Source organism: Antechinus flavipes, chromosome 4 (genome assembly GCF_016432865.1).
Source record: "Antechinus flavipes isolate AdamAnt ecotype Samford, QLD, Australia chromosome 4, AdamAnt_v2, whole genome shotgun sequence".
Taxonomy (NCBI): domain Eukaryota; kingdom Metazoa; phylum Chordata; class Mammalia; order Dasyuromorphia; family Dasyuridae; genus Antechinus; species Antechinus flavipes.
Genome location: NC_067401.1, coordinates 143,004,862 through 143,032,530, shown reverse-complemented (window position 1 = coordinate 143,032,530; position 27,669 = coordinate 143,004,862). Strand labels below are relative to the sequence as shown.

General features: G+C 39.1%; 1 protein-coding gene across 10 annotated transcripts in view; it reads right to left on the bottom strand.

Annotated features, from left to right (window-relative positions):
* The window catches only part of MAPT (microtubule associated protein tau), a 156,513-nt gene that overhangs the window by 56,599 nt on the left and 72,245 nt on the right, over nt 1-27,669 (bottom strand). For 5 of the 10 annotated variants that reach the window (XM_051994914.1, XM_051994918.1, XM_051994919.1 and 2 more), the window contains exons 3-5: nt 24,039-24,122; nt 21,140-21,220; nt 4,289-4,354 (exon numbers count right to left, since the gene is read on the bottom strand). In XM_051994914.1, coding sequence (XP_051850874.1) covers nt 4,289-4,354; nt 21,140-21,220; nt 24,039-24,122 — 231 coding nt within the window. Of the gene's footprint in view, nt 1-293; nt 1,308-4,288; nt 4,355-21,139; nt 21,221-24,038; nt 24,123-27,669 lie in introns of those variants that run through there. The other 5 variants (XM_051994917.1, XM_051994920.1, XM_051994921.1 and 2 more) reach the window with 3 other exon arrangements.

The following is a 27,669-nucleotide window of genomic DNA, read 5'->3' as shown; positions in this document are numbered from 1 at the left end:
AGTTAGCCAGAATCAGAGAACCACAAGAACAAAAAAGGGCAGAAAGCATTAACTGTTAAGTGGCGGCACACATGCAAGATGGCAGGCAAGCGTGAGAGGAGCAGGGGACGCCCTGCGAGGGCGAAAGCAGCAGCGCCTTCTGTCTGCATCCAGTGGACATCCTGGAAGTCTCTCAAGCAGCAGGTTTCAAAGGAAGGGCTGAAAAGCTCATTGGTTCGGTGTCAGCAGCCTGGCTTGTGGCACAAGTGCCTAGGAAATGCACGCGCTTGGGAAGAGTGGAGCAAGACACACACCTTTTAACTGAGGAACCCGACTGACTGGCTTCCCGGATGGCGAACGCACGGGCTGCTTTTCGGGTGTTTTTGTACCCTCTTGCACTGAGGCACCTGGGCTCCCCAGCTCCCCACTCAGTGTATCTTCAGAGCCCAACTCTGACAATTCTTGCTCCTTTGGGACATTAGCTTTGATATCCACTTGCACAACACTCTCGGATGATTCTAAACTAGAGAGGTCATCACTGCCTTCAGTTGCTACCTGACCTACTGCAGGCAGGTCCCTTTCAATTACTGGCATCTCTGGGGAAATTTTGGAGAGAAAATCATCAGGCAGAGGAATTTTGATATGATGTTCTCTCGGTAAATGAGGGACTGCAACAGTTTCCTTAGCAGCCTCTGAAGGGACAAATGCTTCTTGAGGTTGGAAACTCTCTGGCCTTGGAGAAAGCTGGGAAGGAAGAGGTGAATCTTGGGGTAAGGATTCATCGATGTCACGATCTTCATCATCCTCCCTTACCGAGGCCCTCTCTTTCATAGGCAGTACCGATGAGTAATCCCCAGGGCTTTTGGATGCTGACATATCGGCCACTAGTTCTCCAGGAATATTAATGGCATCTTGGCCAATGGCCTCAGAGCCATAATGTCCTGGTTCACTAAGAAAGCTTTCATGGACCTCACGGCCTTCAACCCCCACTCTGAAATCCTCATGGAATCCTGATGGTTTTGAGCTTTCCAGCACAATGGGCTTGAGAGATGTCAAACTCTGCTCAGCTCTGTCTCCAGTTTTCTGCCTTAAAGCTGGGTCTGTCTCCTTAATCCCTTCCTCCAGGTGAGGTGCCTCTGGGGAAGCCGAATTGTCTTGAGAGGCAAGGGGGACAGTCATCCCTGGCTCTTCAGGTTCTTTTCCCCTCAAAGGCAGCTGTGGTTTCTGAAAAGTTTCTTCCAAGCTTACCTGACGCATTTGAGATTTAATCTCATTGGCTGAGAAATCCAGGATCTCTGACTCTTCCCTCTGACACTCTGCTGAGGCTCTGAATTCCTCTGCATTTGGGGAGGCAGTGATGGCAAAATGTTAGCATGGGCATGTGGATGGTAAAAGAGAAGGATGTCTACATACCACTGTCTGCTGCAGCCATCCATTGTGGAGTATGGAAGCTAACGTGAGCAGTGTGAATGCTGCTTCCATACGATATGCGTGCCTAGCCATTTCCCTACAGGACAGCAAATCAACGATCATTTTATAAAAATCTCTAAACAGACCTATTCTGCTTGCCTTACTATGACACCAATCAAATGAGTCAGGACAGCTTGTTTGAGATCCTTTTTGAATGTAGGTCCACAGGATAAGGTTTACCCACTGGCCTAGAAACCCTTTGGAATAATCAATATGTTATATAATGTATACACTGATCTTCCAGGAGGCAGGGACCAAACTGGGCCAAACTGTGTGGCTTGTTCTAAGTACAGGACACTGTGAGATGCTTAATATATACCAGACACTACCATCAGCCAGATAGAGCAGAAGGTTAAGAACAGCTGATTTGGGCTCAGTTACTCATACTCTTGCTCTCTTCTCCCCACCAGGCGTGGAGACTTGATCCTAGTGAAAAGTCTCTGTGTCCAGTGAGAGAGGAAATGTGCAAGTCAAAGCATCTCAGTCCTAGACCATAACACCCTTTCCCAGTCTCTATTATGCATATGAATGGCTAAAAGTTGACCCAAAGCTGTTTATGGTTAAAAATGACAAAGACATTTACAAACTGCTTCTTTGTACATTTCCAATTCAACTGGTAAAGGCTGAGAAACCCTTAGTAAATAAAGGCTGTTTGGAGATCACAAGTATGCTTCAACTTAATAAGCCTTACGCTCAGGTTCATCAAATCAGGCAAAAAGCTTTATTTATAAATAAATCATGTTTTGGAAATTGAGGTTTAAAGGAGAGGTGGTTGATTAAGGATTCCCTGATCAATCTGGGAACTCCCCAATCACCTTGATAAGAGTATAGGGTATGAACTGGTTTGTAAACACGTTGAGAAGTACCTCATCTAGTGTAGTGTGGGTAAATCCACAGGTACCAGAACAGAGAATTCCTGACGGGTTTTTTTCAACGAGTGGAACTGCCTCCCAGACAAGGACTTAGGAAGATGGACTCATGAGACAAAAGTGATTTAAACCGACCAGCTCAGCCCTCTCTTGGACCTCCCTTTCCTTTTTTCCTATTCATTAGACAGACCAAGGTATGGCACAGCAGACCTGTGTTCCAAGTGGCAGAAACCTGTATAGTCACATTCTCTTCCTCATAGAAATGAGAAATGATGGCCTTAGGGCAGAGGCGTGTGAGAACTGGTGCTCAAATTTATAGCCAACATAAAAGAGAGTCTGAAAGTGAACATACTGAGACTAAAGGATGACAGAACAGGGCTCTAACTTATTTCCTATAAAAGCACATGGCAAGGATGCCTACTCAACCTGCAAGGAGGGCAGTTGATGGATAATATTCATGCACTTTAAATTCCTGGGTTTGAATGACCTAGGCAGTAGACTACCCAAATCTGACACTTTAGCAAGAAGAGAAAGACTTCCTGGGTGCTAACAGCTTTGGAGGCTGCCACGTGGGTAACCTCAAGTTTGAGAGCTTGCAGATCAGGGAGAGAAGGGGATGTGAGGATGCCTCTTGGAAAAGGCAAAGATCTCCAATTCTTGAATAGTCCTGCTTAGAGACTTGGGCTTGGGCAACGTAGGCCCTATGGGAAGGGGATTGTTTGTTCAGCATTCCCAGTGTATGCTTATTTTCTAAGGAAATCCAAATTCCTTAATATACCAATGTCCTCAGCCCTTCCACAGGAAGATGGCAGTCACTCCCAGACTTAAAAGTGTTATGCTGAGGTTTGAATTTCCCCATTGACTCTAGATCCAGATAACTTAGATTGAAATTTGGCATCTAATGGGACCCATGTGAAATTGGGCAAATCTTTGTGTCTTGGTTTCTTCATCTGTAAAATAAGGAGGCTCGTCTCTGAAGTGCTTTCTAGCTCCAGACTTATGACCCTATAGGGACCTATGCATAGTGGGCACTTCTTAAACAACAAATGCTTACTGAATAAACAGACTATTGCTTTCTGAAGTATAAGATTGGCTTCCTTCCAGTCCTGTTGCAATCTAGAAGCTCCCACAGGTGGCTGTTAAAGAGTCTGGGCTCAGTCATTCTAGGAAATACTAAAATAACAAATGTGAGGGATACAGAAAAGAATAGGAAGATTACCAGAAATTGATGAAAAGTGAAATGTAAGCAGAGCCAGCACAACATTCCATATCTGTACCATATGATCCAACTACAGAACTTCTAAAGTGGGTTACTGAAACTTTTGTAAGGCTTGATAATACAAAAAGTGGTTCTTCTCAAACACTGGGGTGGGTTTTTTGGTATTGTTTTAATTATTTAAGTACACAATTGAATTTTTATATATATTATCTTTTTCAGTATAAAGGGAACACAACAAATCCCGAAGTAAAGTTTAGGTGAAGATCTGGGATGAGTATTCCTCCAGGAACAAACTGATTGACTCATACAGTACAGTTTATACAAATGCCCCACTTGGTTTTTTATTTTATATTTTATTTTACACAAATATTTATTTATTTATTTTCATTCCCAAACTTTAAATAAATAAATATTTGTTTATTTTTATTTTCTTTATTATTTTATTTCCCATACCTCCTTTCCCCCAAAGCTGTAGAAATAAAGCAGCTGCTTTCTGACAACAAAGTGACTATGTAAATGGAGCATTAAAACATTAATAACTGTTTTTAAAAGCTACTCTCCAAATTAAAATATGAGAGGTTCCTTAAGGAGTCAAGAGCCAGTCTTAAGAACTCAAGATGAGAATCAGACTCAAGAGACATGTCAACCTTGTCTCTGATGTATCTGGTCCCAAATAATGATCAAAAATCTCCCAACTTCTCCATCTTCCCACTTCCCCATCCCGTCTCCTAGCAGGGCATATTCTACTAACCTTGGGAAACATCTCCTGCTGCTTGGTCCTCCAGGTTAGGTGTGTCTCCAATACCTGCTTCTTCAGCTAATCAACACAATAACAGAGAACATAAAAACAATGATTCAGTACATATAAGGAACAACTATTTATCATCTAGTACCAACTGGTTCTTTTTGCAGGGATGTTGGAAATAAATGTCCAGGTCACCTGGATCAGTATTTAGTGTCACCTCTCTGGCTTTCTTGGAATAGGATAATTGGTTCTTTGTCTTTGTATTCCAAATATCTAATACCGTGCCTCAAATGTAGTAGAGACTTAATAAATAACAGAATATTTACTAAATTAAATTAAATTTAGCAATAGTGGAAAAGTTTTAAATAATAAAGCTTCAAATTAGTGTCTTTTAAAAATATATTTTATTAATCTTTTATTTTTACATCACTCACATTTCCCAATATGCCCTTCTTTTCCTCCTCCTCCTGGAAAGATATTCTTTATAATAAAGAATGAAAAAGAAGGGAAACAGTTCAATAGGCTGAATCAATATACTAAGAAAGTCCAATATTACAAACAGTATTCCATACCCACCGTGTGTGTGTGTGTGTGTGTGTGTGTGTGTGTGTGAGTGCAGAAGGGGAAATGTCTTCACACAGCTCTTCTCTGGTAGTCAAATATAGTCATTATAACTTAACAGCATTCAGTTCTGTTTGGGTATTTTTGTTATTTCCATCTACAATGCTGTAGTCATTACTGTCCTTGTCTGCTAACTTTCTATTTTTTATCAGTCTCTCTGACTTCCAATCTTCCCCATCTGTTTCATTTTCATTATTCCTTATGGTATAGTCATGCTCCTTTACCTTCATGTACCACAATCTGGTTTAATCATTTCTTAATCCATGAGCATTTCCAGTTTTTTGATATAACATTTAAGTCACTTTTTTAAAACCATACTTTCAAATTACTCTCCAGAATGATTGGACAGTTCACAATGCATCCATCAGATGTGCAGCAGCATCAACGAGTATTGATTATTAAGAATCTTTACTTTAATATAAGGATAAAAGTGAAAGTCTCTGTTCTTAAAGAGTGGATATTCCAATGGGAAAGAAACATATTAATATACTAGGAGTATGTACAGATTATGTGCAAAATGAATACAAATTAATTTTTGAAGGGGCTAAGCTAGCAGCAGGGGACCAAGAAAGGCTTATGAAGAAAATGGAACTTAAACTGAGTTCTGAAGGAAACCAAGGATTCCCGATGGTGAGAAAGGAGGAATCCTATAAAGGCAAAAAGATTGGAGAGGAAGGGGACAGCTAGCTAGGGAAGGCACAGTGGAGAGTGCGCCAGGCTCCCTCTTTCATTCTCCTCTCTCTGTTGTTCTCTTCCCCCTTTTCTTCCTTTTCCCCTTCTCTCTTTCTATCTTGAACAATGTTTTATACAGGCCATATGGCTCCTCCTTTGGGAGCCCACGCTATTTTTTCTTCTAAGGGAGGTTCTCACCACCCTCCTGAAGGTCCGTGTGGGAGATGTCCTAGGCTGTGCTAGTGAAGGCTAGTGAGATGGCCCAGCCCCATTGCTGGGAAAACTGCTAAAATCACAGAGCTCACTAACAACATGGAGGAATGGAGGAGAGTCATGGTGGAGGGACAGCTCCCCCCGACCACAGGAGGAAATTGGAAAGCTTATTCTGATCACATTAAGACCATTCATCACAAACATCACATGAGTTTTAGTTAGACAGTGTCATTTTTTTGTTTAGACCTATGATACTTAGTGTAGGAGAACTCCAGTTGTGAAAACTCCCTCCACTGATATAAATCAGCCATTTGTTGCTAACTTTTTATCAGAATTACTGGATATACTGACAGGTAAGTAACTTGATGTTTTTCATGTGATCTTAATTCCAACTAATGCCCTGATTTCCTTCCGCCAAAATAAATGTGTCAAATACCTAGAATGCAATGACTTTAAGTATTGGGGTGGCTATGTGATGCAGTGGGTAGAATGCCCACCCGGAGTCAGGAAGTCCCTTCTTCTTGAGTTCAGATCTAACTTCAGATGCTTCCTAACTGTATGATCCTGAAGAAGTCACTTAATGCTGTCTGCCTCAGTTTCCAAATCTGTAAAATGAGCTGGAGAAGGAAATGGCAGAATTTTTGCCAAGAAAACCCCAAATGGGTCATGAAGAGTTGGACTTGACAATGAAAGAACAGCAGCAGTAGCAGCAACAACAAAGAATATAACAGACATAAAAACAATCCAGTGAGAAAAGTGATCCTATCCTCAAGTTGTAGTCCTGAAAGGCAAGTTCACAATACAGAAGACAGAAGAATAATTTCCCCAAGGAAGTATACTAATGGATAAGGATGTTGGGTGCAATTTCTGGAGAGATCTCCCTTTCTCTGAAAACTGCTTTTTGTTTTAAAAACATTAACATGGGGGCAGTTAGATGGCACAGTAGATAGAGCTCCAGTCCTGAAGTCAGGAGGACCCGGGTTCAAATCTGACCTCAGACACTTAACACTTCCTAGTTGTGTGACCCTAGGCAAGTCACTAAACCCCAATTCCCTCAGCAAAAAACAAACAAACAAAACATTAACACATGAATTCCTTCACCAAGTCTGGTTTCCTGGAGTAAGATTTGTTCAATGGAAACATTCTTATAATTGCTAAAAATAGATCTTATTTCTTTTTAGTTTGATATGATCAAAATTTATTGTGTAAAACAAAGAATAAGAATAATTTGTAATGGAGAAACCCAAAATGACTTCCCAATACAATCAGGAGTGAAATAAAGATTCCCACCATCTCTACTATTTTGTTATGTATCCTCTCTGTAACAAGGAGAAAAGAAAAAAGAACTTGAGGTATAAAGAAGGGTCCTGGTCAATGAAAAACCAGTCGTTGAACGCATGTTCAGTCGTGCCCAGATTGATGCGGTCTCCCATATGGATGTCTGTAATTCTGATCCTGAGCATGAGTAAGAGAAGGCCTGACTGTCCACCTTAATGAATATACAAGTTAAATAGAGGCTTTTTCACTGACTGCTAAGTTACACCTGGTTATCTTACAAGGGGCTCCAATGATTTAAACTCTTCCTCTTTCCTCCCTGGCTACAAACTATTTTGTAAATCAGTGTTTTGTCCTGAAACGTCTAAACCTGCTAAAAAGACATCATTTTGTGAAACAGTATTTTATCCTGAAATTTCTAAACCCGCTAAAAAACATCACTGACCACATGATGTCATGTTTGCTCCAAAAATGCCATCTCCAGTGGGATTATTGAGGTCTAGATTTGGGGTACCTAAATGAAAGTAGGGTTTAGTTGAGGTCTAGTGGCAGGTTTGGGGTACGGGTCGTCAAACAGAGATCCCCTGCAACCCACTTGGATTCGGCACAAGGATACGGCGGTAAATGGGGTCCCCAGTAAAGGCATTTATTGGACCCAGAGCTAGATTGATAAAAGAGGTTTATTACTGGGTTTGGAAGTAAGGAGATAGGTGAAAGTAGAGATAAGGAGGGCACTGGACAGAGGGTCCAGTAGACAGAGGGTCCTCACATGGCTAGCATGTTTGGAATCTCTGCAAAGAGGGGGTCCCAGCGTCTCCCTTTTATAATGGGAGATTTAGCTCGAGGGGCTTTTGGGTGTAGCCCCAAAGTTGGCTCAGATCCGGGTGGGGTTGGGGCAGGTCCTGATCTTCTATTGGAATTCAAAGGGACCAGGATTTGTGAGTAAAAGGGTAATTACATTAACTAGAGGGAGGGGGAAGGGTTGGGAATCAAAGATAGGAATCTTTCCCACATCGGGATCAGCTCTTCACTGATGAGCGCTGATAAGCACTTCTAAGAGTCCCATAAGGATTTGAATGGGCTGTACCAATACTGGTCCGTAAAGGTCAAGGAGTCCTTCTCTAGGTACGTTGGCAGTGGTGCTGCTGCTAAGTGCAATAGACCAGACTCCTAACAGGCAGGATGAGCTTCCACTCTTAACCAAAAACTTTGGCTTTCTAAACAAGAGGAAGAAACCCTGGATGCTGTGATGAATCAGCCATTCTCTTACTGTGGGTGAACACTGCATGCTGCAAGGGTCGACATGCATAGTGGAGGACAGATGCAGAATTACAGGATTTTGATAGGACAGATGACTTGGCTAAATATAAGTTGTATTAGGGAACCATGTTATAGGGATAGATGATTTCCTTGGTTTGGGAAATTTCCATCTGAGGAAATGCAGGTGGGTACCTTCTCTACTAAGTTGCAGAGACTTATGCATACTTGGTGTGTTTTATTCTTGCAAGCAATGGACTAGGTGGCTAATCTGAAATTCTGCAAGCTTTAAACATTTGACTTTGATATTTGGGATTATGGATAAGGAGTTGAAGACACCCAAAAGACATTTGTATCACCCTTTCAAGTAAAGGCTAGGACTTTAGAAGAAAGGAAGAGATAGAAAAGGAAAAGATGGATACAGAGATTGGGAAGGGGTATGTAAAAGAAAAGAAATTTGTTTTTTTCTGGAGAAAGTTTTGGAATAATAAGTGCTGGTTAGGAATGGAAAGGTTATGATTGTGTCAATCTGATAAAATGAGCCTTAGCTGAAAATATTAAGTCCTGATAGCATGGAAAGCATTAGCTATTGAATGAAGGGTGGAGGGGAAGAGAACAATACTAGAAGAAAAAACTAGTAATTCACAAAAAAGGAAAAAAAAAACAGGAATAAGGGATATAAACAAAGACTTATGGCTTCAGATATTCCTATATCAATGCAGCTATGCTAGGATAATAAATTTAAAGCTGAAAGGAAACTTAGAGATTATCCAAGCCAATCTCTTTATTTGAACCAAGTTTTTTTTTTTTTTAAATTTCAAATCTACTGATCCATTGGCTATGCCATACTGTTTCTTAAGCATTTTTGTTTAGTCATATTTGACTTTCCATCACTCTATTTGAGGTGATCTTGGCAAAAATAGTAGAGTGGCTTGCTATTTCCTTTTCTAGCTTATTTGGCAGATGAGGAAGCTGAGGAAAATAAAGTGACTTGGCCAGGGGTAAGTGTCTGAGGCCAGATTTGAACTCAAGAAGATGAATCTTCCTGACTCCAGGCCCAGAATCACCTCGTCATTTTCTCAAGTACAGAACAAGTTCAAAATTTAATTTGGACTTCAATGAAAGGAGGGTTGGTAGGGTGAAACTCAAGTCTTGGTGGGGTGAAACATCACTGGAAAAGAGTTAGAGAAGAGTGTATCTTTCTCAAAGGAAACAAATTTTGTAGAATAAGATGGAACTAAATAGCTCCCAATGGAAAGTATACACCTTAGTTTATTCACGTGAAGAATGAGGGGTGGGTGGGCTAGGTTTTTAATAGTTCTCCTAGCTCTAGATATATGATCTGGTACACTGATGTTGAAAATAATTAGCCTGAGGGAATGACACAATGGAGAGTAATTGGGTAATGGTAAAATTTATATAATGTATAATAATGTATTATTTTATTTTATAATGTATATATAGCATATAACAATGTTGCATTATTATATATTATATTTGAATAACACATTAATATTATAATAAAATATACTAATAAAAAGATTATCTTATAAGATGGAGAGAATAAATGATAAATTTCTGATTCAGATCATAAAACTGGTATATTTTGATACTTATTATATGTAAGGGTATAAATACACATATACATATAATTAGTAATGAAGACACATCAATTATGTCAATATGTGTTGGCAATATCATTCCACAAAAAGTAGATCATCAAGTAAATTCCTATCTTGCTGACAATTTCAACTTTTCTCATAGATGTTACAGAAAGCAGTAAGACAAAATTCTGGTTATTCTGGAGGAACTAATTGATAAAACAGAAGTGATGGAAAGTGGAGAAAGCAATCATGTCCTTTTGAAGTCAAGAACTGGAAAGAACATATATAATCAGACATATAATCTGGATTTTAGGAGAGTGGTTTTTAAAAATTTTAGGGAAAAGATCAGTCTGCTTTCAAGGCCAGAGTCTCTTATTTAAATAAAAGGGAGGGTCTTCAAGGACTAACCTCTGATGATACAATTGTAAACATAATGAAAAAGAAAAGGGGAGGAGAAAAGAAAAGGGAACAGGATGTATGGAGATCAACAGAGCTGCACAGGAAACTCATGAGTAGGGCTCCAAACAGGGGCACATAATCAAAGAATCCCCACAGATGAAAGTGATCATTTTTCCAAATAGATCTCTGTCTGAATTCTGTCTCCTTTGACTCTTTCATCTCATATAGTATATATTTATGGTTATGTTGAATCCATCCATTAGGTCAGGTGTTTTTACTATGTATTTTATTTTATAAATTTAAAAACATGCTTCTAAGAAAGGATGCACAGGCTTCATCAGAGTACCTTAAAGGCCATCTGACACAAACACAGTTAAAGGCTTCTGAATTAAAATAAGGCTCAGGTTTAAAGAAAACGTCATTTTCACCTCTGTATCCCCAGCATTTGTAAAAGGCCTTCCATGTTGTAGGTACTTAACAAATATTTATTCAGTTGTTTGCAGACTAAAGAGTAATAACAATCACTCCCTTTTTCTACATGAATGTGGTTATAAAATGCTTTCATATGCAGTATATCATTGGATCCATAAAACAAGGCCAAGTTGGGGGATACAAGGATTTTATATATGTTAAAATTGAGGCTCACAGTGTTTGTAACCTGCCCAAAGTCATACGTGGAAGTTATGTGGTAGAGTCCAAGCTTCTAGTTGTGGGATGGATTTGCTATTATTAGCGGCAGGATTGTTAAACCTAAGCAAGGTAAGGGGCACCTAGGTGGTACAGTGAATAAAGCATCAGAGCTGGAGTTAGGAAGGCTTATCTTCATGGATTCAAATCTGGGCCTATCCACTTACTAGCTGTGTAACCCTGGACAAGTCACCTAATTCTGTTTGCTTAGTTTCCTCATTTGTAAGGTGAGCTAGAGAAGGAAATGGCCAACCATTCTAGTATCTTTGCCAAGAAAATTCCAAATGGGGTCATGAAACATTGGATATGGCTGAAAATGATTGAATGAAAAGACAAGCTAGGTGAGTATTACAAAAAATACCAAGACAACAAAAAGGATTCAACACGCAGGTTCAAAAAATCAACTGCCCAAGTGCAGGGTAGATGACATTACTAGGCAATAAAATTTCAAGTGAAAAAAAAAGATTGTCGGTTTCAGCAAACTTTCGACTTCTTAAGAGAAGTCAATAATATAATAGGATGGTCAAAAAAAGCTACATCAGGCCATCTTAATAGAATAAATGGCCCTTAGAGTACAGGAGGACTGTCACTACTATTGTTCTGAGCTGGTTAAACCACATCTTAAGTACTTAGATAGGTTTTGGGGTACCATATTCCTAGAAGGATACTGAGGAGTTAATACATGTCCAAAGGAGAACCACCAAGGTGGTGAAGGACCTCAAACTCATATCATATAGGTCTGAGCTGGAGAGGCTGTATGGTGCAGTGAAAAGCGACTAGACTGGGTTTGGATCGCAGAGCTGCTTTGTGCTATCTGTGCTACCCTGGGCAAGTCACTGAGCCTCTGTGCCTCAGTTTCCCCACTTGTGTTGTGAAGGGTTTGAACCAGCTGACTTCTAGAATGTCCCATCCAAATCTAAAACTATAACCTTATGATTATGTGGAGATGGGGGAAAGTCTTACTGTGTAGAAAGGGTATGAGAAGTGGTTAGATTTGTTTCACTTGACAGAAAGCAGATGTAGAAATAGCAGTTGGAAGCTGTAGACAGGAAAATATAGATTATATAATCTATATAATTATATTATTACATATTATATAACTATAATTATATAATCAATATAGATTAAAACTTTCTAACAACTAAGTAAGGCAAGCCAGATGATACAGTACTAGCTCTGGAGTCAGGAGGACCTGAGAACAAAGCCAGCCTCTGAAACTTACTAGCTGTCACTTTATCCTGTCTACCTTAGTCTCTTCATCTGTAAAATGAACTGGAGAAGAAAATGGCAAGATACAAATTTTTTGCCAAGAAAATCCCAAATGGATTAACAAAAAGTCAGACATGATTGAACAACAATAGTAACAATAATTAAATGCTATCCAAAAGTGGAATGGGTTGCCCAATCAGGCAGTGAATTCTTACCACTATTTTATCAGGCAAAGAACAGACAATCATTTGTTTGAAATATTTTAAATGTATACAGTGGAAGTATGTTTTACACATTTTAGTATTTTACACTTTAATCCAATCATTTAAAATATTTTTAATAAGTATAGAGGGAGTATATGTTTTAAGTATTTTAATATTTTATATTTTAATCCAATCATTGCATTTTTAACTAATTTAATTTAGTATTTACTATGTTTAATGAGTATAGTGGGACTAAATGATCCTTGACCTCCTTTCCAAATCTATGGCTCAGAAAACTACTTGCGGAACACCAAAAGAGGAATAAGAAAGGAAGGTGACATTCATTGCTTGAGGCACACGGTATAATATTTACAGATGACTGACAAAACAGAAATACTAACTTTCTTTTCCTCTTGGGAATGACTTTCAGTTTGGTAAGGGTAGAATAAAAAGTGAGAGATGGAATTGATGTTAAAGATAAAGAGTTGTTAGGAGAGCTCTAAGCAATTTTAAATGAATTCAAGGACAGTAGCCTCTTGGATAAAGCACATCCAGGGGCTGGAAGAACTCCCCAGTGTGACTTGGAAATATTTTTAAATGAGTATAGTGGGACTATATGTTTTACATATTTTAATATTTTACATTTTAATCCAATCATTAAATTTTAATTAATTTAATTTAGTATTTACCCATTTCTAATGAATATAGTGGGACTAAATGATCCTTGATCTCCTTTCCAAATTTGTGCCTCAGAAAACCATTTGGGGAACAAAAAGAAGAACAAGAAAGAGAGGTGACATTCACTGCTTGAGGCACACGGTATAATATTTACAAATGATTGACAAAATAGAAATACTAATTTTCTTTCCCTCTTGAGAATGACTTTCAGTTTGGTAAAGGTAGAATAAAAAATCAGAGATGGAACTGATACTAAAGATAGAGGAGGAGGTGTTAAGAGAGCCCCATGCAATTTTAAATTCAAGTCTCTTAGCCTCCTGGATAAAGCACATCCAGGGGCTGGAAGAACTCCCCATTGGGGCTGTTGAATCACTGCTGGAAACTTTGGGGAATCAGGGAGAATAGGGAAAGCTGTCTAAAGGCCTAGGAGATGGGCAATATTCTTGAAAGGCTAAGAATATGTCAATTCCAGGAAAAATTCTATGATGATTATCAGACGGCTGTCTTGGAAGGACCAAGAAAAGGAAGCAAGGATCTCCAGGAGTCAGTGTAAACTGGCTAATGAGCCTAACCACATTTTCTTTTTGGACGGAGTCCACAAGGGAATGGCACACACAGGAGACATTTGGATTTCAGTAAGGCATTTGGGTGGCTTAAATGCCATAAAGGATCTGGAATCAGGAGTCAGGAAAGCCTGAGTTCAAATCTGGTCTCAGATACTTACTAGCAAAGCATTTCCACATTTTCCTCATTTCCTCATCTGTAAAATGAGCTAAAGAAGGAAATGGCAAACCATTCCTGTGTCTTTTCCAAGAAAATCCCAAATTGGAGAGAATCAGACATGACTGAAAAACAACAGAACACCAAAAAATATATTTTTGGCAAAAATCTTTTAGGATAAAAATTTTTTTGTGCAAAAGATAAGACACGTTAGCTGAATGATAATATGAATTTGTAGTTGGTTGAATAACTGAACAAAGAGAGTGGTGATTAATGGAGTGACGTCAATCTGGAGAAAGCTTTCTAATACTCTGTCCTCAGCCCTGTTATTGTCAACATTTTAGTGAATGAATTAGATGAAGACATAGTTGGGAGGCTTCCAGTAAGGATGAAGAAAGATATAAAAGGTTATATGCATCTTGCTCCCCTAAGACTCTCCATTGAACATGATAAAGGGCACCAGATGAAGTAATAGTCAATAAAACCAAAAGGAAATCCTAGTAAATAGACTCTTTGATTCAGTCCAAGATCCAAGAGAAGGCCAGAAACCTGTGGGAACTATGATCAGGGATGTTTTTGGGGGCTCCAAAGTCTACCTGATACACTTGGCTAAATGTAGCCAGGTATGGACTTGGGAGAAACACAGTAGGTTTACCTACTCCAGGCCAACTGGAGAGACAGGAAAACTCAGGGAGGATCTGGCTTCAAGGACCATCTCCTAACTGCTGGAGTGAGGGGCACTTAGGGATTGGATGACATTTGACAACAGAAGCTGAAGGATGTTTTGACAGCTGCTTTTAGAAGTCCCATAGTTCATCATGGCTATATCCATTTCAAACTCGTGGTAAGGATAAAACTAACATCACAGATTCATATCTAGGCCAACTAAAACAAGCAGGCTCTACCAACAACAATAATGCAGTAGCTAGCATTTCTATAGCACTTACATTAAACAATCAGTATTGGAGAGATCCAAGTTTTTTTTTCCCTTTTTCCTATTTTAAAGTCCAGTCTTTCAAGACCTTTAATCTTGCCCCAAAATTCACCCCATTGATACCAATATTTCTTAAATTGTAGATCTTAAACCCCATATGGGATCTCATAACTGAATGACTAATTTATCAGTAAATGTTTGATTTATAAGCCTATTTTATATCCCCATTTAGCCAGGGCTATGTAAAAATTTCTCAGGTGAAAAGGGGTTTGTGAGTGGAAAAGATTTAAGAAGCCCTGACATAGACCATTTTATTTCCCCCTCCCAACTATAAAAACCTTATAAAGAAAATCTAATCTTGGTGAAATCTAAGCTCACTGTGTTCTTGTCAGGCAGTCTGGATGATCAAGGCCATGTTCCCCAGTCCCTCATTAGAACAGGCCTGCCTCTTATTACAATACTAATTCTCACATTATTAACTAATCAGAGTTGATTTCTACCCTCAAGAACACTCATTCTTCCAAGGGTACATAAGCATTGAGTGGGCTCCATGAGGAGGTCTTTGGCATCTGAGAGTGCCACTGACTTCTTTTATTATCTGCTAGCAATAATAAATAAAATGATCAAATACCCAGAAACAATATCTCTTGAACTTTAAAAATATATCATACTAAAGTAGGAGATGGGGGAAGAAAAAAAAGGGAAAAAATTATAGGAAAACTTTATTACATATTTATTACATATTTAAAAGGAATAGCAATATATATATATATATAATATATATATATATAAATGTAATGTACAGTTTCGTATGCAATCTTTTTAATTGTACTATGTGGTGGAAATGCTTTTAATTCCATAAATTAAAATTTAAATAAATAAAAATTTAAAAAAGAAAAGAAAAATTAAATGTCAAACGGAGGAGTCTATATTTGATCTTAGAGATTAAAAGGGGGAATTGTCTTTGGAGTTTATTGAATAGAGAGATTTAGACCTAGATTTTAGGGAGATTATTTTGGCAATTGTGTGAAATATGAATTAGAGCAAAGCTTCTTAAACTGTAGATTGTGACCATATATGGGATCTATACTTGAATTTGGGGGTGGAGGGTAATGAAATTATGATTTATTAGCACTAATGTTTGGTTTATTTTATTTTATATGCTTATAAACCCATTATTTTGGAATTTTCAGAAATTTTTCTGAAATTTTGGAAAAATTTCTTAGGCAAAGAAGCTTAAAGTTAGAGAATGGACTTGAAATAGAGTAACCAAATAGGAGGCTACTGAAAGAGTTTAGAGGAGAAGTGATAAGGTTCTGAATTAAAGTGATTACCTTGGTAAGTGGAGAGAATGAGGACATATATAAGAGATATTATGGAGCTAGATAAGATAAAATTTGGCAAATGCTTGCTTGTGCAGGATGGGCAAAAGTCAATAATCAAAAGATGAGTTCATGGTTGAGCCTGAGTAACAGGAAGGACACACACACACACACACACACACACACACACACACACAACCTGGACAGAAACAGGGAAGTTTAGAAGGGAGGTTGTTTTTTAGGGGAAGAAAAGTTCTGCTTCAGACCTATTGAGTCTGTGGGGGAATTTTTAAATTTGTAATGTCTGAGCAATGATGCTGTCCTAGAACTCAGGAAAGAGTTTTGGGCTGTAAGCAGAAATCATTTTTCACAGGAACAACTAGGTGGTGGACAGTGAACTGGCCCTGAAGTCAGGAGTTCAAATCCAGCCCTAAATACTTACTAGAAGTGTGATTATTCCAGGAAAGTCATTTAATTGCACATGCCTCCTCCCCAGAATCATCCGCACAGAGAAATGAGAGAGATGACAACCCAGGCCAAAGTCTTGGGGGGGTATATTCTACCATTAATAAATATGCCATGGATATGAAGAACAAGCAAAGGAAACTGAAAAAGGATCTTATGGAGAGCAAAGTCAAGAAAATGCATAAAGGTGAAAGTATCCAAGAGCAGAAAGTGGTCAGCAGAGTCGAATATTGCAAGGACTTTCAAGGATGAGTGTTGAGAAAAGATCATATTAGATTTGGTAACTCAGACAGAGAAAAGGCTCATAAAGTTTAAAGTCAGACTGTGAAGGCTTTAGAAGAGAGTGAAAAGATACCATCATCAAGAAGATTATGTGATGATCAGTTGTGTGGACTTGATTCTTTTCAATAACAAAGTGATTCAAGGCAATTCCAATATTGTGATGGAAAGAGCCATCTGTATCCAGAAAGAGAACTTAATGGAGACGGAATGTGGATCAAACCATAGTATTTTCACCTTTTTTATCGTTGTTTGCTTGGCTTTTTTTCTCATATTACTTTTTTTTCTTTTGATTTAACTTTTTCTTTGTACAGCATGATGAATATGGACATATGTTTAGAAGAACTGAACATGCTTAACTTATCTTGGATTTCTTGCTATCTAGGAAAGGTGGGGAGAGAAGGAGAAAAAATCTGGAACACAAGTTTTTGCAAAGGTGAATATTGAAAACTATCTTTGCATGTATTTGGAAAAATAAAATATTATTTAAGAAAAAAAGAAGGCAGAGAGAATAGAAGTGGAGGCAGCTAGTTTGGATATCTTTTCAAAAAGCTTATTTGAGAATGGGAGGAGAGATAGGAAACCTGTTGGCAGAGAGTAAGGTCTAATGATTTTTTTTAAGGATGGGGGAAACTTGGGCATATTTGTAGGCAGCAGAGAAGGAAGCAGTAGATAAAGAGAATTGATTATTAGAAAGGGGATAATGGGACCAAACTGCCAGAAAAGATAAGGGGTGGTCGAGCACATATAGAAAGGTTAGCCTTGGCAAGGAGAAAGAGCACTTTTTCATCAGAGACTGGAAAGGAGATGAAGATGGGGAATGTGAGATTGTGAGAATGAAGGAGTTTGTGACAAATATTCTCAATTTTTAAAAAATAAAGTATCAGGTAGTCCTCATCAGAGGACATTTTGGGTGGTCTGAGAAGAGAAGAGGAGGTTTGAAACAGCTACTGTGATAAGTGGGATAGGAATCACTCAGGGAAGAGAACTACCTTGTTTCAGTGAGGATCCAGTTGAGCTTTTTTTTATTTAGTCCTTTCAGTTGTGTCTTTGTGATCCCATTTGTCTGTTTGTTTTTTCATGGCAAAAAAAAAAAATTACCAGAGTGATTTGCCATTTCCTTCTCCAGGACATTTTACAAATAAGTAAACTGAGGCAAATAGGGTAAGGTGACTTGCCCAGAGTCACACAGCTCATAAGTGCATGAGGTCATATTTGAACTCAGGAAAAGGAATCTTCCTGATGCTCTAGCCAACTCACTGCTTGTTCTCCAGCTGAGATTAGATAACTTAAATTTACATGCACTCAAAGAGTCAGTTCAGTTTTATAACTCCTTCAACCTCCTTCAGTTACATATGAGTAACAGTGGAGGGGAGATGGTGAGAGTAATCCAGAGTTGGCATTTGACAAGACACAAGTGGCAAAGGACAAAGGTGGTAAGGGATCGGAGAGTACAGAATGGTAGTTCTGTAGGGAGCAGAGAATTGAACTGGTTCACTAAGGGATTCCGCTTGGGAAGAGAGAAGATGGTAGTCTGAGCAGGGGTTATGATCTGGGAAAATACCAACAGATGGAGAAATTGGAGGTCATGGCAAAGAGGAAGGCTTAGAAATATTGGAGGGCAGAGAGACAGATGAAATGATAAAAGACTAACAAAGAGATCTTGGCGTTCTTGAAACTCTGTAAGTGTAACATACCTAGAAGTGATAGCAAGATCAAGGGTAAGGCCATCCCAATGTGTAACTGAGGAGCAGAGTGAGTTAAGGAACTAGGAAGCTAAGATATGAGAGCTAACATCAGTCTATATGCTGAAGTTCCTTAGTATAAGGAATGGAGAGGGAACTGTGAAACAGACACTGAATTCAACCACTGATTCTGTGATTCTTTATCTAAAGACTTCACAAAAGTGGCAGAATACATCACAGAAATAGTAATAAAAGACACTCAATCACTGATTCTGTGATCGTTTATCCAAAGACTTCATAAAAAATGGCAGAATACATCACAGAAATAGTAATAAAAGCCACTCAACCACTGATTCTATGATTCTTTATCCAAAGACTTCACAAAAAGTGGCAGAATACATCACAGAAATAGTAATAAAAGCCACTCAACCACTGATTCTGTGATCGTTTATCCAAAGACTTAATAAAAAGTGGCAGAATACATCACAGAAATAGTAATAAAAACCACTCAACCACTGATTCTGTGATCCTTTATCTAAAGACATCACAAAAAGTGGCAGAATACATCACAGAAATAGTAATAAAAGCCACTCAACCACTGATTCTGCGATTCTTTATCCAAAGACTTCACAAAAAGTAGCAGAATACATCACAGAAATAGTAATAAAAGCCATGCAACCACTGATTCTGCGATTCTTTATCCAAAGACTTCACAAAAAGTGGCAGAATACATCACAGAAATAGTAATAAAAGCCACTCAACCACTGATTCTGCGATTCTTTATCCAAAGACTTCACAAAAAGTGGCAGAATACATCACAGAAATAGTAATAAAAGCCACTCAACCACTGATTCTGTGATCGTTTATCCAAAGACTTCATAAAAAATGGCAGAATATATCACAGAAATAGTAATAAAAGCCACTCAACCACTGATTCGGCGATCCTTTATCCAAAGACTTCACAAAAAATGGCAGAATACATCACAGAAATAGTAATAAAAGCCATGCAACCACTGATTCTGTGATCGTTTATCCAAAGACTTAATAAAAAATGGCAGAATACATCACAGAAATAGTAATAAAAGCCACGCAACTACTGATTCTGTGATTCTTTATCCAAAGACTTCACAAAAAGTGGCAGAATACATCACAGAAATAGTAATAAAAGCCACTCAACCACTGATTCTGTGATCGTTTATCCAAAGACTTCATAAAAAATGGCAGAATATATCACAGAAATAGTAATAAAAGCCACTCAACCACTGATTCGGCGATCCTTTATCCAAAGACTTCACAAAAAGTGGCAGAATACATCACAGAAATAGTAATAAAAGCCATGCAACCACTGATTCTGTGATCGTTTATCCAAAGACTTAATAAAAAATGGCAGAATACATCACAGAAATAGTAATAAAAGCCACGCAACCACTGATTCTGTGATTCTTTATCCAAAGACTTCACAAAAAGTGGCAGAATATATCACAGAAATAGTAATAAAAGCCACTCAACTATTGATTCTGTGATTGTTTATCCAAAGACTTCATAAAAAGTGGCAGAATACATCACAGAAATAGTAATAAAAGCCACGCAACCACTGATTCTGAGATCCTTTATCCAAAGACTTCACAAAAAGTGGCAGAATACATCATAGAAACAGTAATAAAAGCCATGCAACCACTGATTCTGAGATCCTTTATGCAAAGACTTCATGAAAAATGGCAGAATACATCACAGAAATAGTAATAAAAGCCACTCAGTCACTGATTCTGTGGATCTTTTCTCTCGACTTCATGAAAAATGGCAGAATAATAATCATAGAAATAGAATTAGTGATAATTTAATTTAAATAATCTACCACTTAGGGAGCACTTAAATTATTTTCTTCATAATACTCCCAACAGCAGTCCTTGTTCTAGAGCATACAAAGCAAAACTACAAGGAAGTCTGGAAGCCGTGAAGGTCCCCCAGTGACAGGACTGCCTGCATCAACAATCAGAGGCAGTCCATCTGACCCAGTCCCCTCACACGGATGTGGGTGAGAGTCCTGTCTTATACCATTTATTCAGCATAGTCACGCCAAGAGAACTTAGGCATTTATGATAATCCTCAACATGTTCTTCAATCATAGTGGGCAATGAACATTATGGGGAAAAAACTCATGAAACTGTTGGCAAGTTAAGTGCTGAGTGCTGGGGATGGGGATAAGGGGGAAAGATAAGCAAATATGGGCTTGAGTTCAGAGCTAGTACCAGTGCTGGCGATGGATGCACTACAAGGCGACGGAGGCCAGAGGCTGCGTCACACATGTTATAGGGAAAGGCTCATGTGCATTTTTTATCGGCTTTTCTGGGGAAGGTCAGAGTGACTGGCCAAGGAGGAAAAGGCCAAAGGAAGAAGGCCGAACATTTGTTCTGAGGCTGGAAGTAAGCTCTGGACCCAAGGTGTGGGCTCGGCGAAGCCCTAGCTTATCAGACTAATACAACAAACATCACATTCAAATTTTCTGAGCAAACTTCCCCTGCAGAAATTCAGAGAAGGGAAACCCTTGCCCAGATTGGAAGCTACTCTTCGGAAAGCCCCTTGGCCGGGCCATAAGGCACCATTAGCTCTTCCATGGAGTCTCCGAGTCCTCACCTGTGGTTCCTTCAGGTATCTCCACCTGGGCTGCAGTCTGATCTTCATGTTCCTGCTCATCCACTAAGGGTGCTGTCACATCTGGAAGGCACCAAGAGTCAGCTTTAAGGGGTGCCGGGGTGCCCATGCCCACAGGCTCCCCCTTGCCATGGGTGGGTGAGAGGGAGAAAGAGCAGAGGCGACGAGATCACATGCAAAAACAATGCAAAAAAAGCCACAAGCTAGCCGGAGGCCTAAACTCATCAGGAAGGAAGCGCGCAGTATTCTGGCCATGCAATGGCAGCAAAGGCAATGGAAACCAGGGACAGCCAACCATCCAAGCCTATACACGGGGTCACACATCCACCAGGCGGCCCGGGACAACTTAAACAAAGTGTGTTGGAAGATGACGCTTAATGACTGTCTTTTCTCTGGTGTGGAGTGGGACCCTCCTTTTGGAGGAATATTTAACCACAGAGAGGGGCAATTCTCCGTGTGGCACAGTATGGGCAGGCTTACATTTCTCAGCATGGGTTACAGAGGAAAATAACTGAGGCGTAAGAGTTAGTGCCAGCCTCTTGTGGAGATGGAGCTGATGAATACTCCCCACACTGCTTGCCAATTGGCAATTCATTTCTCGAGGCCCATTCCCCACTCCCCCGCATCTGAAAGACCCTGTGATGTTCGGAGCCCTTTTACACAAAGGCAGAGGATTGTCAGCCTTTGAAAGTTTTCCAAGTTTGGATGCCTAGGAATGCCATGTTAATTATCAAGCCTCCCAAATGAAGCTCTGGGCTTCCAAAGGGTGATCTTGTTTCCCTATATCCTTGCTACTGGAGAAGGAAAAGGCAAACCACTCCAGGAGCTTTTCCAAGAAAACCCCAAATGGGGTCACAAAGAGTCGCTCACAACTGAAATGTCCTTGCTATCTTGGGTCTGGGTCAGAACGCTCAGAGTATCTCTGAGGATAGAGGACCATCTTCCACTTCTCAGAATTCTGTAAGATGCAGAAAACTCTTGGGCTTCTGGGAATGAGCTGGTTTAAATTTAATTTTTTGCTGGCATTTTGGATGTGACATTAACCTGATGCTGAAGGCTTGCAGAAGGCAGGAAGCCGAGATCCAAGATGAGCCTTAAGGGACAATGGACAATGAGCAACCATCACTGCTGATATTCTCAGGGGAGCCGATCAATCTTGGTAATGTCTTGAGAAAAAAGAGAAAGCGTCTTATATTTGTCCTGAGACATCTTGGGGTGCTAAGTTCCAAACGTGTCACCCTGACAAGACTGAGCTCCTTGAGGGCAAGGAGGATGAGAGACGGTTTAATTTGCAGGCAGCTCAAGTGATATGAAGGTTGGAACTGGAAAGACCTGAGTTCCAATCCTCTCGTAAACACTGACTAGATGTTGTCTGACCCTCGGCAAATCACAACCTTTTAGCCTCAGTTTCCTCACCTGTAAAATGGGAGTAATAGCAGCACTCAACTTCTTACAGTTGGTGTGAGGGTCCAATGAGATTGCTTGTGCATTGCATTTTGCCTTAGAGGTCTTTGCTTTAACCATTAGCCTAGACCTTAGCTCAAATAAAGCAGCCATATAAAAGGGGAGCTATGATATAAGTAAGAAGTAAGCTGGGCTTTAAGTCAGGAGACCAGGTTCAAACTCTGGCTCTGACACTTGCTAACTATGTGGTCATCAGAAAGTGATTTCACCCCCTCTCTCAGCTTCAGTTTCTTTATTTCTAAAATGGGAATAATAATTCATATACTATCTACTTCATGGAGTCATTGTGAGAAAAGCACTTTGTAAAAGCTCAAAGAGCTAAAGAATGGAATATGTATTATATTTCCTTTATGTCATATTTCAGTTATGATATTTGGTATCCTCCTAAAGATGAGGAAACTAGGTGGCCCAGGAGATAGAATACTAGGCCTGGAGTGTCAAGATGATCTGAGTTCAAATCTGCCCTCAGATATTTACTAGCTGTGTGACCCTTGGCAAGTCACTTAATACTGGAGAAAAATGGCAAACCACTCCAGTATCTCTGTCAAGAAAACCTCATGGTCAGTATTGGTGTGTGATGGTCCATGGGGTCATGAAGAGTTGGACACAACTGATTGAATGAAGACCAAAGGGTTACCAAAGGGTTTGAAGTTTAATCAACATAGAAAAGAAATCCCTTCTAGAATATCCTTGATAAGTATTTCCCGATTCATTATTCTCTGGTGTTGAGGACACAGTAGATGTTCAATAAATGCTTTCCCACTAAATCCCAAGAGAATCTTGAAGAGGTGTTGAAGTTCCTGCATTGGACAATGGGAAGGGGATCAAGGTAGCCAGCCTTCCCCCAGGTGAGATACATTTTGAGATATGTTTTTTCTGGCTCAGTTTTCAAGGCCTGAAGGGAATACTGGAGCAGCAGTTTATGGCTTACCTGAACCATCTCAGAGAGAAAAGAATATGATTAACATGGGCAAAGCTGATCTGAGAATCTAACAACACATAAGATGCTTTACAGGACCCAAAAAGTCCTTTTTCTAAGAAGCTAGGGATCGAGGTCATGACTGGCCGCGGAGCCCAAGGAGTGGCAGACCCAGATCTGATAGTGAAACAATGTGGAAAAGGAAAAAAGGGTGGGTCCAACCTTACAGAAAGAAGCACTTCCAAAGAGCTCTGCCTCCAAAGCTAAGAGACTGCAGCCCTGGTAACGAGTCCTGGTGAATGGAGGAAAGGCTCCTCCTATCTCAGGGCCCATCCCTTGAAAGCTAAAAAAGCATCCCTCTGTTCCAGGAGTACAAGGAATATATGGGCATTTGGTCAAAGAAAGATGAAATGGATTGGTTGTAAACATTGCAAAATAAAGGCAGGGAGCATGGCCAGGTACTGGATGAAGGGAGCAAGGAAAGAAGCAAGTCCCCACCTTCTGTAGTTGGAGTGCTCTTAGCAGAAGTTGTAGAGACCTGTTCATCTGATCCATCATCGGCTGGGATGTGTGGAGAATATCCTGTAACATACACGAGGAAGCCTTCAGAACAACTGGCCCTCTTCCTGCCTAAGCCACGAGGACCTTCTGTGGGTTTGTGTGTGTGGAGATTTTAGAATCTGACAATTATCCCGCATCTCAAGCGGATGAGATACTGAAATACAATACAACCCTGAAAAAGAAACCTCCAGCTATGATGCTGCAGAACTCACCTATAAATGCTGCAGCCCGCTATCAGCACGTTTGAGAAAAGATAAGGGATACTGAGGGCTAGGGAGGGCAGCTAGAGCAATCAGAAGATTCATGAGATGTATCATACTGGGCTTCTGTTCTTCCTATTCCAAAGCTAAATGTGCAAGTAAAAACTTCTGCCTTAGTTAATAGTCCAAGTCCACTTATTTACTGAACCTGGCTCTTTACATTTAAAGTAAAAGTGGGTACAAAAACATGTCTTCATTTTGCTAATAGTTCAAGTTTCTCGTTTTATAGATGAGAAACCTGAAGATGGTAATTAGTGAGCAGTTTGCCTAGGTGGACAAAATCTTAAGAGGATTTGGAGGCCTTAAAGTAGTGTATGAGTGTTTCTCAAACTTTTCCCATTATTTTAAACAAAACTTTGGAAGATCCTTTGTAGCAAAATTTTCTAAAATTAATTTTTAATGACCATTAACAAATAATGTAAAATTCATTAAACAACCCTAAAATAAACTTAGGGTGATTCTACATTTCTTTGAAGTACTATTTGAGAAATACGAGGCTATGTAAATGTCAGCTATCATTATTATTATTATTATTATTGCTACTGTTGTCATTATTTTTAGAAATTCTCTAGGTGATGATCTTCTTGGAGTTTCCTTATAGGAAGTTTTCTTACAATAATGAAATTAGAGGTCTAATAAAAATGATTATCTTGGGTTTTTTTAAATGGATAGAAAATCTGGGAACAAGTCACTGTCCTGCTAGAAATTTGATGACTGTAGTCTACTGTTCTAATTGATCAATTATTTGCTTTTTGTTAACTGAACAACAGTACTGGAATTTAGACTCATTTTTGTAAGCTTACTAAAAGCAGTCTGGGGACCACTCCAGCAGCAGAAAAGAATACGGGCAGGAGAGGTACTATATCCTGTCCTCATATGGCTTTGACTTCTAGTAGGTCTTTATGGGGCAGCAAGATAGAAGGGAGTGCTGAGCCTGAGTCAGGAAGACATTAACTAGCTAAGTGACCTTGGAAAGTTATTCACTCTAAGACATTGTCTGCCTCGGTTTTCTCATCAATAAAATAATCTGGAGAAGGAACACCAAACCATTCCAGTATCCATATCCCAAAAGGTGTTACAAAGAGTCACACACAACCAAGCAACGCTAGATTCTCTATACTTTATTCCTTGCAGTTTGGAATTAATGGAGACATCTATATTGTAGATGCATTACCTAAAAGGCGTTACCTAAATTCTAAATAAAGCAGAAGTTCTTACTTTAGTAAAATAGTAGCTTTAAGAATAGTAGGCTAAACACAAACTCAACACCCAAATTTGCAAATAACCACAGAGCCTCTGCTTTATATTTTAGTTCATTTAATTAATGGAAGCCTGATAAGCAGAAGAAATGAGAATAGTTGGTTCCTTTTCCTGAAAGGTGACAGCCACTCTTATTCAGGGTGTATTTCTTAAACATATTAAGTTTATATTTAGCCTTCTGTTTTCTTTAAGTCTGAATTCTCCATACTTTCTTTCAATGGAAGATCATTAAATGTGAAAAATGTTTTGGGATACTTGTTAAAGAGTGTCTAAGTGAACATAATCTGTTAGCATTTTCACCTCTACTTTCAGGGACCTTTTAAAGGCAAGTAATATATGTATATATATGTATACATATACATACACACACTATTGGAATTGTTTTTTAAATGTTTGGTAGAATTCTTTTGTAAATCCAAATGGCCCTAGAGATTTTTTTCTTAGGGAGTACATTAATGGTTTGTTAAGGTTCTTTTTCTAATATGGAACTATTTAAAACAAGTTATGTCAGGTTCACTGAAGATATGAAATTACCCACTTGAATGTTTCATCTCCCCACCACTGTAAATTAGCATCAGCAGCTTCATTTAGGTAGCAGCGGACTCGCCAAGCACCCCAGTCCCAAGCTAATCAAAGTTGTAAAAATAAAACATTTAATTGAATGAATGCTCTTTGCACAGAGAAGTCAACTAGAACTGTGTCAACAAACAAAGTACTTGGAAGACATGATTCTCTGTTCTTAAGAATTTTCCCATCTGATGGGGAGAGACAAGAAACACACAGAGACACATTGAGACAACCAAAACATTAGCACTAGTGTATATTATTCACATCTGGGGGAACTTATCTCTATATAATACATAATACAGATCTGACTGCACGTGGGAGTTCTGGGGATCAGGTGCTGAGGTATGTGCCTGATAAGGCAGAAAGCACCTGATCCTGAAGGGATGAGAAGAGGAGGAAACAGGATAAAGAGTAGGAAGAAACATGGCAATGAGTCTAGAGAGTAATGGGTGCAGGAGATGATATGAAGATAGGGATTATGGAGAGGAGACCCAAATAAGGTACTCCAGTGGGCGTGCTCTGTATGTGTGTGTGTGTGTATGGACTAAACATAACTTTAGGTTTGAGTGATACTTAAAGTTAAGCAATTAATCTCTCACAGTTTGCTTATTTGTTAACATATAGACTCCTTAATGTTATTTGGAGGAAAAGATTCACATATAAGTGCTCAAGGAATAATAGGGAGCTACCATAATTGCTAACCCCTGATCTAGACCAATTTCCTTATTTAAAAATGGGGAAACTGAGGTCCTTAGAGGGAAAACAGCTTCCTACGGTTACCTGACAACACAAAGATACTTGATAATATCATCCTGTCTCATTAATGCAGTTATGCGCTCTACATACCTATTGGTCAGCCCTGAAGCTGATGCCTCAGATTAGTCACTAGACATCTCAGACTGGAGGTCCCTTCTTGTCAGTTTTGAAGTAAATACAATAAAGGGTGAAGTGTTCTCTTCATCCTCCTTTCTTCTCTGGCTCCAAGTTGTGCACCCCCTGGGTAACCCACCATGTTATGGGTATTCTGAGAAAAGACACTAAAACTATTCTCTGAATTCACTTCTGGACTTTCCTTCATTGTAGGCTCAGTTTTGCTTCTCTCAGACACAGTCTCTACTTTCTCTTTTCACTGAAACTCTGCATGGGTGGTTCTCAAACTTTTTGGTCTAAAGACTTCTTGACATTCTTAAAAATTAATGAAGCTCCCCAAAGAACTTCTGTTTATACAGGTTATGTAGAAGTATGCAGAAAGCGGCTCAAAACAACTCGGTCGATTGCTAAATCTACATATTCCGAAATAGTAAACACTACAAATCAGGACTTAACTTGTTTTGTGAATTGTTTAAACTTAGGAAAGTGATAGGAAAAATGATATTATGCACATTAAACTTAAAGTATGTCAAAATTATTCAGATTAAATCTAAAGTGTGGCAAAATCCCCTCTCCCCCTCAACTACATAGTAAACATTTACCAACATACT